At 41.5% G+C, this 13328-nt stretch overlaps 1 protein-coding gene across 1 annotated transcript in view; it reads left to right on the top strand.

Annotated features, from left to right (window-relative positions):
* dgkh (diacylglycerol kinase, eta) overlaps window positions 1-13328 on the top strand; it is a 166658-nt gene that overhangs the window by 104215 nt on the left and 49115 nt on the right. The window contains exons 9-11 of the mRNA XM_037687075.1: window positions 2107-2209; window positions 8586-8748; window positions 11854-11962. Of these exons, the coding sequence (XP_037543003.1) occupies window positions 2107-2209; window positions 8586-8748; window positions 11854-11962 (375 nt within the window). The remainder of the gene's footprint in view (window positions 1-2106; window positions 2210-8585; window positions 8749-11853; window positions 11963-13328) is intronic.

Raw genomic sequence — 13328 nt, 5'->3', positions numbered from 1 at the left:
AAAAAAACGAAGTCCAGATGACATGATTCAACCTTTTTTGTTGTTATATACCTGGATGACTGAGAAAACAAACTTTGTATATACATACATACATATACATACATACATATACATACATACACATACATACATACACATATACATACATATATATACATACATATACATACATATACATATACATACATACATATATATATATATATATATACATATATATATATATATACATATACATATATATATATATACATATATATATATACATATACATATATACATATACATATACATATATACACATATACATATATATATATATACACATATACATATACATACATATATATATATATACATATACATACATATATATATATATACATACATATATATACATACATATATATATATACATACATATATATATATACATATACATACATATATATATATATATATACATATACATACATATATATATATATACATATACATATATATACATGTACATATACATATATATATACATGTACATATACATATACATATATACATGTACATATACATACATATATACATGTACATATACATACATATATATATATATATATATATATATACATATACATATATACACACATATATATATGTATATATATATATAGTGATTTATCATGATGGGTTCAGTGTCTTGCCCAGGGACACTTCGGCATGTGACTGTTGGTGGAATCGAACTCCCAACTCTCGCATAAGAGGACGACTGCTCTAACCACTCAGCCACAGCCACCCCAGTAGACATTGCTCACAATCTTCAGGTTTCTCTCTGTTTACCATTTTTAACTGACCTGTGTATCTCACCCTGAACCCAGCCTGGCTTCTGGTGGAGAGAAAGAGAGAGAGAAAAAATCTAAATAAAACAATTTAATAAAGAGAAACCCTGACATCCCTCTCCCCAGCGATACGTTCCTTGTTCGTCTTGGGGAATCCTGAGGCGTTCCAAGGCCAGAGAAGATAAACAATCTCTCCAGAGAGTTTAGGGTCTTCCCCGTGGCCTCCAACCAGGAAACCTTCTAAAGAGAGGCATCCAGGAAGCATCCTAATCAGATTCTGGACCACCTCAACTGACTCCTTTCGATGCAGAGGAATAAAAGGCCTATCTCTAAGGCTGAGCCTGGCCACCCTGTGAAGGAAACTCATTTTGTCCACATGTATGTGGGATCTTGTTCTTGGGGTTATGATCCAAACCTCATGACCATATGTGAGAGTTGGAACATAGACAGAGAAGTAAATTGAGAACTTTATCTTTTGACTCAGCTCTTTCTTCACCACGACTGATAGAAGCAATGTCCTCATTACTGAGGGTGAGGCACCAATTCCAATTATACTATTTAGATATTTATATATTCTAATTATAGTAAAGGGATTAAATTGATAATGCTTTAAACAAATAAAGCGAACCAGCACCATAGTTTTACCCAATCAGAGCAGAGCAGGGTGCGTTGTGCTTTCCGATGTCCCAGGTGTGAGCAGTGTTAACTTGGAGGGACTGCAGGTGAAAGCATCCCATCATTCAACATTTCCTGTCCAGAGTGAGCAGTGGATCAGCTGTGAGACCCTCACAGGTGGTCAGGATCACAGAGACCCCTGCTGCAGTCAGAGCAGAGACGCATACTGAAAATGAACCACGGGTGCTCACAATCACTGTTGATTCCGCTCTGGCTGACAAACCTCGTGCCCCCGACCTCCTGGGAAATTTGTATTCAAAAGTTAACATTGGATAAAATGCTGATGTGTTCAGAGCACCACCATTATTGTACAGACATGTGCAATTTTGTGCATGACCAAACTCCTGGTTCTTAAGAGTGAGCACCGCCACCGAAGCGTACGCAGCCTCTTTGAGTACATTATCTAAATAATAGAAAATATAAACCAAAATTTGCAAAATAGCTAAAATTAGCTAACTATAGTAATCTGACTTAGCACTCACATAAAAACAGTTACACAGACAGATTACTTCTCTGTTTCTTTTAAATGATCATTCCCTAAAGAGAAAGGTTTTGTGCTGTTCAAAGCATCTTGCATTTTTATTTTGTGTTTTTCCAGGTGCACACAGCCTGCATGGACTTGTACCCTCGCAAGTGTCCTCTCGGTCAGTGTAAAGTTTCCATCATTCCCCCCACAGCGCTCAACAGCATTGATTCAGATGGTAGGTCACACACACACACACACACACACACACTAATATGGCTGAGTCCAATTTGAACGTCATTGTCGGTCTATTCCTGTGCGCAATCAGTACATTTCAAAACAAATTCACAAGACTTCACCCTGTTTGATCGACTGACCTCTGACATTTTGCTCTTTCACAATGAGGGATGTTGGAAAGTAGGGCAGCATTCAGTGAGACACAGTTCTGGGAACTGTCTTCATCATCAAATCCATACTTACATACTGCCATATCTCAAAGATGACACAATCCTCAGTGACCCATATGCAGGCAGGCGAGTGAGGCAGGAGTTTAAAATAAAAATAATTTATTTTAAATCACAAAAACAAAACGGCTGACGGGGCAGCAAAACTACAGGCAGGATCCAGGCAGACAAGAACAGGACAGATTCAAACTCAGACAGATACCTGGCACAAGGAACAGAGGAGGACCATGTTGTCTGTGCAGAACAGAAAAATGACCGGACGAGGAGTGTAGGAGAGAAAGGCTTTTTATAAGACAGAGGGAAAGTGAGTTATGAGAGCACCTGGGCAGGTGGCTGATGAGGGACAGGTGTGAATGATAAAGACTGAGGACTGGAGAGGCAGACTGAGGAGTGAGTGGAAAATGACAACAGAATCAGATATATAGGAACAGAAATCACACAAAGAGCAGAACAACAAAAGTATAAAGAGCAGAGCGGGGAAGACAAATAAATATAAAGAAAACAGACAGGGACAGAGCCTGTCATAACCCCCCTCTCAAGGGACGGCTCTTGACGTCCCCTAGAACACAACACAGAAAACACAGAATGGGTGGGAGGACGGGGGAAACAAGGATGGAGGGCACACAAAGAAAATCTAAACAAAAGCCAACAGGGTAGACCTGGGAGCAAAAAGAATCAAAACACAAGTATTTCTATGAACGGAAAACACAAGTATTTCTATGAACGGCCCTGGGCATCGTTCCTAGCAAGCCGGAGTTCGGGCGGACAGCCCGGGGACCATCCAGAGCGTGACCGGAGTTCGGGCGGACGACCCGGGGACCGTCCAGAGTGTGACCGGAGTTCGGGCGGACGGCCCGGGGACCGTCCAGAGCGTGACCGGAGTTTGGGCAGACGGCCCGGGGACCGTCCAGAGCGTGACCAGAGTTCGGGCAGACGGCCCAGGGACCGTCCAGAGCAGAACCAGAGTTCGGGCAGACGGCCCGGGGACCGTCCAGAGCGGAACCAGAGTTCGGGCAGACGGCCCGGGGACCGTCCAGAGCAGGACCAGAGTTCGGGCAGATGGCCCGGGGACCGTCCAGAGCGGGACCAGAGTTCAGGGAGGGATGGAATGGGGCCAGAGATGGTGGTGCTGGCTGCAGCTGGGCCAGAGAGGGTGGTGCTGGCTGCAGCTGGGCCAGAGATGGTGTTAGTGGTGGTGCTGGCTGCTGCAGGGGCAGACAGGATGTTGGCAGCTGCTGGGTCAGTACGGGGTTCAGGTGCTGCTGGACCAGACCTGGATTCTGCAGCTATGGGACCAGACCTGGGTTCAGCAGCCGCAGGGACGAAGACAGGTTCTGACAGGATGTCGGCAGTTGCTGGGCCAGGACGGGGTTCAGATGCTGCGGGGCCAGACCTGGGTTCAGCAGCCGGGAGGTCGGGCCTGGGTTCAGCAGCCGGGAGGCCCGACGAGGGCTCTGCCGCCGCAGGGTCAGAGCCGGTATCTGCAGCTACAGGGTCAGAGCCGGGGTCTGCAGCCAACGAGTCCGTGCTGGGGTCTGCAGCCGATGGAGATGGGGCCAGAGCTGCAGTCGGAGAGTCAAGAACTGGAACCAGGACTGCAGCAGGTGATGGAGGAGTGTCCGCCTGGACCTCCTCGCGACTGGGCAAACCAAAATGCATCGCCACCAGAGAAGCCTTCCACCACTCCAGCTCCTCTGGCGAAGAAAGACAGGACTGCTCCTCGGGCGAGTCCGACGTGAGGTCTGCGGACGGCAAGTCCGGCATGAGGTCTGCAGGCGGCAAGACCAGAATAGCCGGAGCGGGCGGTGAGACCAGAGGAGTCGGACCAGGCAGAGAGGAGACTTGAGTCCCACGTTGACCTCTCCTTCTGCGACGGCGAGGAGGAGGGCAGGCAGAAGGGTTACTGTCCTCAATACCCACTGAGCTCCTTTCAGCTCCCTCTGAGCAACATGGAGGTGAAGTAGTGGGTGGGACCACAGTCATGGGCACAGAGAGGTGAATGGGATGACCGGGGATAGGAGAAGGAGGCAGCTGGAACAGTGAGCGTAGATGTTGTCTCTCTGTCCAGGCTTCATCAAACAGTTTGTACACCCCTGGTACATTGGCCAGTCCAGGAAGATAAAGAAACAGCCCCACCAGGTCCTGGATGGCATTCATCCTCACCTCCAGATCGCAGATAGTGGACATCGCATCTGCGTAAGTCCTAATGACTTTGCGGAGCCTTGAGTGATCCTCTGGACGGAGCCCCACAAAGAAACAGCTTCCTGCTGGGTCTGGGTCTGGTCCGATCATTCTGACACAATCCTCAGTGTTTAGATCCATATGCAGGCAGGCGAGCGAGGCAGGAATTTAAAATTAAAATAATTTATTTTAAATCACAAAAACAAAACGGCTGACAGGGCAGCAAAACTACAGGCAGGATCCAGGCAGACACGAACAGGACAGATTCAAACTCAGACAGATACCTGGCACAAGGAACAGAGGAGGACCATGTTGTCTGTACAGAACAGAACAATAACCGGATGAGGAGTGGAGGAGAGAAAGGCTTTTTATAAGACAGAGGGAGAGTGAGTAATGAGAGCATCTGGGCAGGTGGCTGATGAGGGACAGGTGTGAATGATAAAGACTGAGGACTGGAGAGGCAGACTGAGGAGTGAGTGGAAAATGACAACAGAATCAGATATATAGGAACAGAAATCACACAAAGAGCAGAACAACAAAAGTATAAAGAGCAGAGCGGGGAACACAAATAAATATAAAGAAAACAGACAGGGACAGAGCCTGTCGAAAGGCATGTTGCTTGCCTTCTTTCATGCCAGCGATGTAGACTATCATCTTAATTTAAAAAGGGACAGTGGTGTAGCCCTTTTGGGCCAACCTTTTAAATGACGATGTAAACAATATGTCATGTGACGTCAGATTTTGTGAGATGTGTTACTGCTTGGAATATGTGTTGTGGGTGATCATGTGCAACTGTTAAACAGGGTTGACAGTCATTGCTAAAGCAATGTGTAGAACTTGATGTATATGTTAGATATTCAGCTACAGCCACTCACAATGTTAGCACAATACCTGTGAAACGGTGTGAATTATAGTCGTTTTTTTGTGCTTTCTAAGGCCACTTTGTTGTATCAAGCATCTTGGATTGGGTTGGCTCAAAACGTTATTTTGTTGTACATATCCTGTACTGTACATCCACTGATTATTTTTTGAGAGTTTTATGTAAATCCACCAAGTGGCTTATAGGAAAATCTGGTAAGAGGCAGATGGGGTTGATGTCAACAGGTAATGCCATATCTTTAAGTAAAAATACTATGGATTTGTACTGCTCTGAGTATATGTTGGGAATAATGTTCAGCTAATACCCCACCAATTTTAAGTTTAATATCTGCTATTTGGTAGCCAGAGCAGAAGAAAGAAGGATAAAAACTGGAGGATGAGGAAGGGGCTGGGAAAGGATGGAGATTAATAATCTAATTTGTGCTTCATCTTTTGGCCTTCTCATCCTGTCTGTCTGGTGCTCAGAATCTCCTCCTACTGCATGCAGGATGAGCAGAGGTGGGGCTTGGTTATAATTGGATGGCTAGTGCACATATTTGAGCACATGCAAGAGCCTTGTGACTTCCTTCCCCCTCTCTTCTTTTCCCCACTCATTCTTTCCTGTATTAGTGACAGTATGACAAAGAGGAAAGCAAAATGGAGAAAAATCCAATGGTGTGAATTGGTACTGAAGGACACAGTAACACATGAAGGGTGGGGGCTGTTTTATACACAAAGCTGTAGGCACATAAAGTCTAGCTGCTTTACTTCCTACAGATTAACATACAGTATAGAGCACAGCCCATGTTTTCATCATGAGCTATTCTTGCATACAGACATAGATGAATTAGTTGACACTAGTGTTGTGTTCAAGACCCCAAACCCGAGACCAAGTCAAGACCAAGACCAGAGTGTACCGAGACAAGACCAAGACTTTTGGGGTCTGAGACCAAGTCGAGACCAAGACCTCAAATAAAATAAATAAAAAATAAAATTTTATTACAATTTTTTTTTTATAAAAGTTACATACTGCAACTTTAAGTTTGCTTTTGAATGAAAATATCAGCTTTTATATTTTTTTCAAAGCTACATAACAAAGAAATCAGACATTCAGTGGCCTAATTGCATGTGATTCAACAATAAAATTACACAGCTGTTAAATAGGAAACAATTTCATCACATGCCAAGCCTTAAAAAACTGCAGTGGCAAAACACTTCATAAGTCCATGCTCAATAATCCAGGTACACAAGCCAACATTTTTCAGTCAGGTCATCTGGACAGTTTCTTTTTTTTTGTGCTGAAATGTTTCGCCTTTGATGTGGAAGGCTTCATCAGTCAAGGAAACATGGATTATTGAGCATGAACTTTGTTGTTTTCAACCAGTTTGACAAGAATGTCAGCAAGGAAGAGGGCCGGCAATGGAGGAGGGGGCGTACCAAAGAGACCATCTTATCGCAAGCAGAACTGGTTTGTTCCACTTTGGAGTAAGCTGTTGGGGGAAGAATCAGTTTTGTTGTGTGTTTCCTTGACTGATGAAGCCTTCCGGATCGAAGGCGAAATGTTTCAGCACAAAAATATAAACTGTCCAGATGACCTGACTGAAAAATGTTGGACTCTTCATAAGTCTGAAGTCAAGACCAAGGATAACCATATAGTTGCATTACTTACAATTATATTCTTTGGGATTTAAATAGGCAAATTTTATAACTGATGATTTGGCAGACATCTTCTCACGCACCCAGACAATCACTTCTCATTTTCTTGGAGTGACCAGTGTTGCCAGATAAAGGCGAGGTTTTCCAGCCCAAAAATCTGTTAAAAACCGCCATATCAGACAAAAATCCGCCCAATCAATATATTGTTACAGTATATTTACTGTTTGAACATGAACGCACATCAGTACAAGCCAAGCCAATTTAACAATATGTGGCAAAATGCAACAATCCAACAAAAATCTTCCCAGAGTTCCCAGCAAAATCAGAATGAAAACCGCCCAGTTGACAGTAAACTATCCCATCTGGCCACACTGGGAGTGACGTGTGCAAGTGAAAGAGGGTGGGCGTGACAGCGGTAACAAAACCATGTATTTAGCAATGAATCACGTTATCACATGGATTTGAACCAGTATGTTTTGCATCCAATAAAAACAAAGATGTTGACAAAGAAACTGAACAATATTCTGACATTTTAGTGAGATCTCCACAGTTGTGGTCTTGACTGGTCTTGAAATAAAATCCCGAGTCCTCAGTATCCAAGACCGAGACAAGACCAAGACCAGTTGAGTCGCGGTTGAGTCCGCAACAAGATCGAGACCATCAAAAAGATGGTCACTGATGATCCCCTCTCAGAACTGCTTTTAGTCCAGCCCCATAATGTGGATCAAATAAAACTAGGAAAGAACTTTGGAAGACGTAATTCATACTGTCTCGTCAAAATACAGCCTAAAATTATAATATGGGTCTGTCATGATATGCATCTTCTTTGATGATTTCTTTGTTTTTAAGTTTATTTTGTGCTATATTTATGTTTGGTTTGTTCTGTACCTGTTCTCTCCTTTGTGCCTATAGTTTTTTTCCATCAGTCAGCACTTTTCCACAGTCGGCCTGCCTTGCCCAGTTACACCTGTTCCCTGTTTCTTTAGTCACAGCTGCAGTCTTTCTTCTCATTAGCCCCTGTCCTTAAAGTTCCTCAGCTTCATTGCTGTCATTTGTGCCATATCTGGCTCTTCTGCACTAACCTTGTGATTATTCCTCAGTTTATGTTGGTTGTTGCTGCCATGTGAGCCTTTTGTTTTCTGTTTTATGAAACTTTTTTGATTCAAGCTCCCCATGTTAGTCTACATTCCTGGCTCTGACACCTCAACAAACCATGACAGGTTCATAAGCATTTCACAAACCAATCATATATGCATACAATGAATAGCAAAAACTGTTGAGAGATGTGGAGCAACACCCTCAATAATCTGATGTTCAAAATGTGTACATGGAGTACAGGAGAAGAGACGGAAACACACCATACACATCAGATAGTTTGGAAATAATATGCATTTCTGTATTCATTCCCTTAGACTGTTTCAAAGCACTAAAGCAGATTATTCTTTTTAATTGCAGGCTTCTGGAAGGCCACCTGTCCCCCATCGTGTGCCAGTCCTCTCCTGGTCTTTGTAAACTCAAAAAGTGGTGACAATCAGGGGGTAAAATTCCTTCGACGCTTCAAGCAGCTTCTCAACCCGGCTCAAGTCTTCGACTTGGTCAACGGTGGGCCACACCTTGGGTAGGAGAACCAATTTGAATGTCCTCACAAACTCCTGTAGAGATGAGCAGAGAATCCTTAAAGTCACTCATTCAGATTACTTTTTTTTACTCAAGGTAGATTTTTGATCCTAAGATTAAAGTCATAATAGCTGTCAAAAGACAAGATTTTACAGTTAACCATTTGAATTCTTATGTTTTGACACAATTTCTAGATCAATAAATGATTGTTTGGGGGTTGATATAACAAACTCATCAGGGTTTTCATAAAAATGTGCAAGAAAACAGCAAGTATTGCTCGCCTTTCTTTACATCTAATTTAGTCAGTCAGTTACAGTCAGTTACAGGAATTCTTGTACAATCTTGATCTTAGCGCCAGTTTTTGCTTTAATGCTCTTCACTGCTTGTCTTGTCGAGGGAGTGCCTATGAATGCATGCACTATATTATTTTATTGTATCAATAACCTTTATAACATTTTGTAGATTTTACTCATTGAGATCTGAATGGTATATTATTATAATGTCTTATTTCACTGATGTCAGTAGCAGCTGGTCAGAAGTGCTTATCGGCCGTCCCCTTGTAAGAATCCTTGAGAAGTGTTTACCTCTAGCAGCTCCCTCTGTGTGTCTGTGTCTGCTGTGGGTCAGTTCTGATAACACAAAAGGGAGAGAAAGACCCCCTGAAAAGTTTCTACGGTCAGGAAGGCAGAACCAAATTGGATCTGGGGCAGGGAAAGCATTGGAAGTTCTGGACTTGTAATGTTTTTGCTTCCTGTATTCTGACTGTTTCTCCACAAAGTTTTTCATCCATCCATTCATTATCTTTTACCTGATTCTTCCTTTCCGGGTCATGGGGGTCACTGGTGCCCATATCCAGCAGTCACTGTGTGAGAGGTGAGGGACACCCTGGACTAGGGGTTGAACGAGTATATAATTTTTAAACTCGACATTAACATAATAAAACCAGAGTAGAACTTGAGTATTTGAATACGTCATAGATCTCAAGATACAAAAATAAATAAATAAATAAAAACGCAAAAAAAGGTAATTATTTACAAAAAAAAAAGACCAACAAAACATTGGGAGCATATATTATGCTCCTACCATTTATCATACTGCAAATAAGTCACAGGAAAAACTAAACTATTAGTTATTATTATTAAACTGCAAACGTGAAGAAACACAGCACGTCAAAAACGAAACTTAAACCGAAACTGGTTCTGGTGGATTGGACCCGGTGTTTCACCATACTCTGTGACCTGCAACAGTGCAACACCGCCTCTACGGTCATACGTGGTCACATAATATGGCGTCACTACGGATACCCGACATTACATTTTTAACATCGATAGATGTCCTAGCAATTGATGTGTAGATTACTCGAGTACTCTGTTAATGCCCTACCCTGGACAGGTCTCCAAGTCATCACAGGAACACATAGAGACAAACAACCATTCACTCTCTCACTCACACCTAGGGGCAATTTAGAGTTACCAATCAGTCTAACATGCATGTTTTTGGACTGTGGGAGGACACCAGAGTACCCAGAGAAAATCCACGCATGCGTGGAGAGAACATGCAAACTCCACCCAGAAATACCCTGGCATTCTATCCAGCAACCTTCTCGCTGAGAGGTGGCAGCTCTACCAACTGCACCACCGTGCCGCCCTTCACAAAGTTTTGTGTTATTAAATTTGGTGAAATCTACACCCGATCATTTGTGAATCAGTTTTTTTCTACGACATTCTCCCCCATAATTGCTTTGTTTTTGTCGATTCTCTTTCTTACAGATTTTAGTCTATATATTTTCAGAAGAAGAGAGAGGAACTTTACCTTGTCACTTTTGAGCTGGTGTCTATCATTTCATTGTTATCCCTCTTAAGCCCTATTCGAACGGGATTAGTTTTACCTAGGGACAACATGCTATTTGTAATAATTATCGAGATTGTCTGTGTTGTTAATCCCATGCAAATCGGCCATATCAGTATCCCCCGCAAGTTACCTACTATATTTTGCTGAACTCTGAGGTCCTGTGATAATACTAATCCTATGCAAACAGGCATCTCTGTGATTTGGACAGAAATGCGCAGGATCCGATACATAATGAGGCATTTTTTTGTTTTTGTTTAAACAAAATCATTTGGGAAAAATATAGAACAAGGCTATTTTAAATGAACGCGCTGCTCACTTCAGCTTTTTTAAATTAATTAATTTTCTATGTATTTTTGTTTTTCGCTTCGGCTTTTATGAGCTGCTACTTCCTTCACCACAAGTGACGGGAGGTGCGGAGACGCGGACGTGCAACTGACCCATCCATCCATTTTATTTACCTGCGTCTTCCTTTTCGGTTAGCAGGAGTCACTGGTGTCCAGCCATTACTGTGCGAGATGTGGGGGACACACTGGATAGGTCTCCAGTCCATTTCAACTGGCAGGTCGGCGGCCACGCGGCCGCTCACACGCACAGCTGGTGACAGATGTCCATCTGAGTTTAATGTGGCTATTTTTTTTTACCTCTTTAAACCGGCCGGTCGGACCTGCCTCCTCCTCAACAAGTAGATTAACACAATTTTATATTGTGCATTCTTTAGTTTTCTTTAGTGCTGATTCGTAAAACCACATCAAAGCATGAGACCGTCCCGGACAGCACATTAAGCACATTATATGGACCGGCCCGGTCGTGAAAACGTAGCTCGTTAACATCATATCCGGAAGATGTCTGTAAATTTCTGCTAAATCTCAGGCTTTGGTTATCCCGTGCGAATATGCCCCATAAAAAGCAGACGTTGGGGAGTTTATTTATTACATGTGGTTCCTATGTAAAACTAATCCTGTGCAAATAGGGCTTTACTCTGTTTAAAGCCTGAGGTTATTTTATTAACTAAACAGCCACTGTGCGCTGAGACTGTCCGCAGTGTACTAGCCAATGTTTGAATGTAAACAAAGAACTCATCATTTTTGGCAACAAAACATGACGTCTACAGATTTTGCTCATTTATTACAATTCATGATTTGTGATTTATACAAATCATAAATGATGCACTTATACAAAAATTCTAATCCAAAACATTGAAAAATTGCATATTCTGACAACTATAACCTCAACTTTAACTGTGTGTCTCTGTCAGCCTGCGCCTGTTTCAGAAGTTTGACAACTTCCGGATCCTGGTGTGTGGCGGTGACGGCAGTGTGGGATGGGTCCTCTCTGAGATTGACAAACTTAACTTACACAAGCAGGTAAATAAATATCTTTATAAACGACTGAGTTCTTCTTTTTAGAGATGTGAATTTGTTTTTATCTGTTTGGATGTCTGAACTGTTACCAGTAATAATACCATGAAACAACCCTCTCACATTCACTGTAGTTCAGAATAGAATTATACAATCATAATATATCCTCAACAATGGCACAAGCAGTTTATCTTCATCAGTTATGTTTTCTTGACATTCTAAAAAAGTTAAATCTGGTCCTTTGGACATTAAAAAAAAAAAAATTGTAGAAACATTTCATCTTTCATTTCATTTCTACATTTTTTTTTTGTTCTGTTCTGTTCTTTTTTTTTTTTTTTTTTTTTTTTTTTTGAATGTCCAGAGGACCAGATTTAACTTTTTTAGATTTTTCTACCTGGATTATTGAGCATGCATCAGGAAATTTCTTGACATTGTTGGTTTGTATACACGTTGATACTTTTATGTTCATTCCCAGTAACAGCAGCTCCCACTTCTGAATGTGTATGTACATACACCAAATTGTAGATCAGTACATGTACAACTTAGAGAAGTACTTTTTTCATCCAACCTTTATTTATACAGGCTAGCCACATTGAGCCACGAGGACTCATTTACGTTACTTACTTCTGTACATTGAAGGGAACCTTTCATACGTCCAGATCAAGGGTGACCAAAATATTGATTGCAATCTATTGGTCAATCGCAAAGGTATTACGGGTAGATAATATGGCATTAAAAAAAGTAGACGCCAGCCTCTCATCCAGCTATGAAATTAGTCTCTTGATTGGCAGACAGGGCAGCCAGTCTGAGGCCCTGTTTACATCATGTGAAATATCTGGCCGGTCATTTACAGACACTGGCCTCATTCTCTCTAAAACTGAAGGTCACTGATCCAGGTCTCAGAGAGGAGATTTTAGGGGGACGGGGGACCCCCCCACACCCCCTCCACGGAGGTGTGAGATACTCTGCAAGTGAAGTGGCACATGCACATTATAGGCGGCTGCAGTCCAAAGTTTTTTCTGCTCTGACAACAATTATAATAAATAACAACAGTTGTAATAAATAACAACAGTTGTAATAAATAACAACAGTTATAATAAATAACAACAGTTATAATAATTAACAAGTTATAATAAATAACAGTTATAATAAAGAAAACAGTTATAATAAATAACTATTTATAACAAATAACAACAGTTATAATAAATAACAACAGTTATAATAAATAACACGTTATAATAAATAACAACAGTTATAATAAACAACAACAGTTATAATAAATAACAAGTTATAACAAATAACAACAGTTATAATAAATAACAACTGTTATAATAAATAACAAGTTATAATAAATAACAACAGTTATAATAAA

The sequence above is a fragment of the Nematolebias whitei genome, chromosome 13 (genome assembly GCF_014905685.2).
Source record: "Nematolebias whitei isolate Nwh7 chromosome 13, NemWhi1, whole genome shotgun sequence".
In the NCBI taxonomy this organism is placed as follows: Eukaryota; Metazoa; Chordata; class Actinopteri; order Cyprinodontiformes; family Rivulidae; genus Nematolebias; species Nematolebias whitei.
This window is presented reverse-complemented; position numbering and strand designations above follow the sequence as displayed.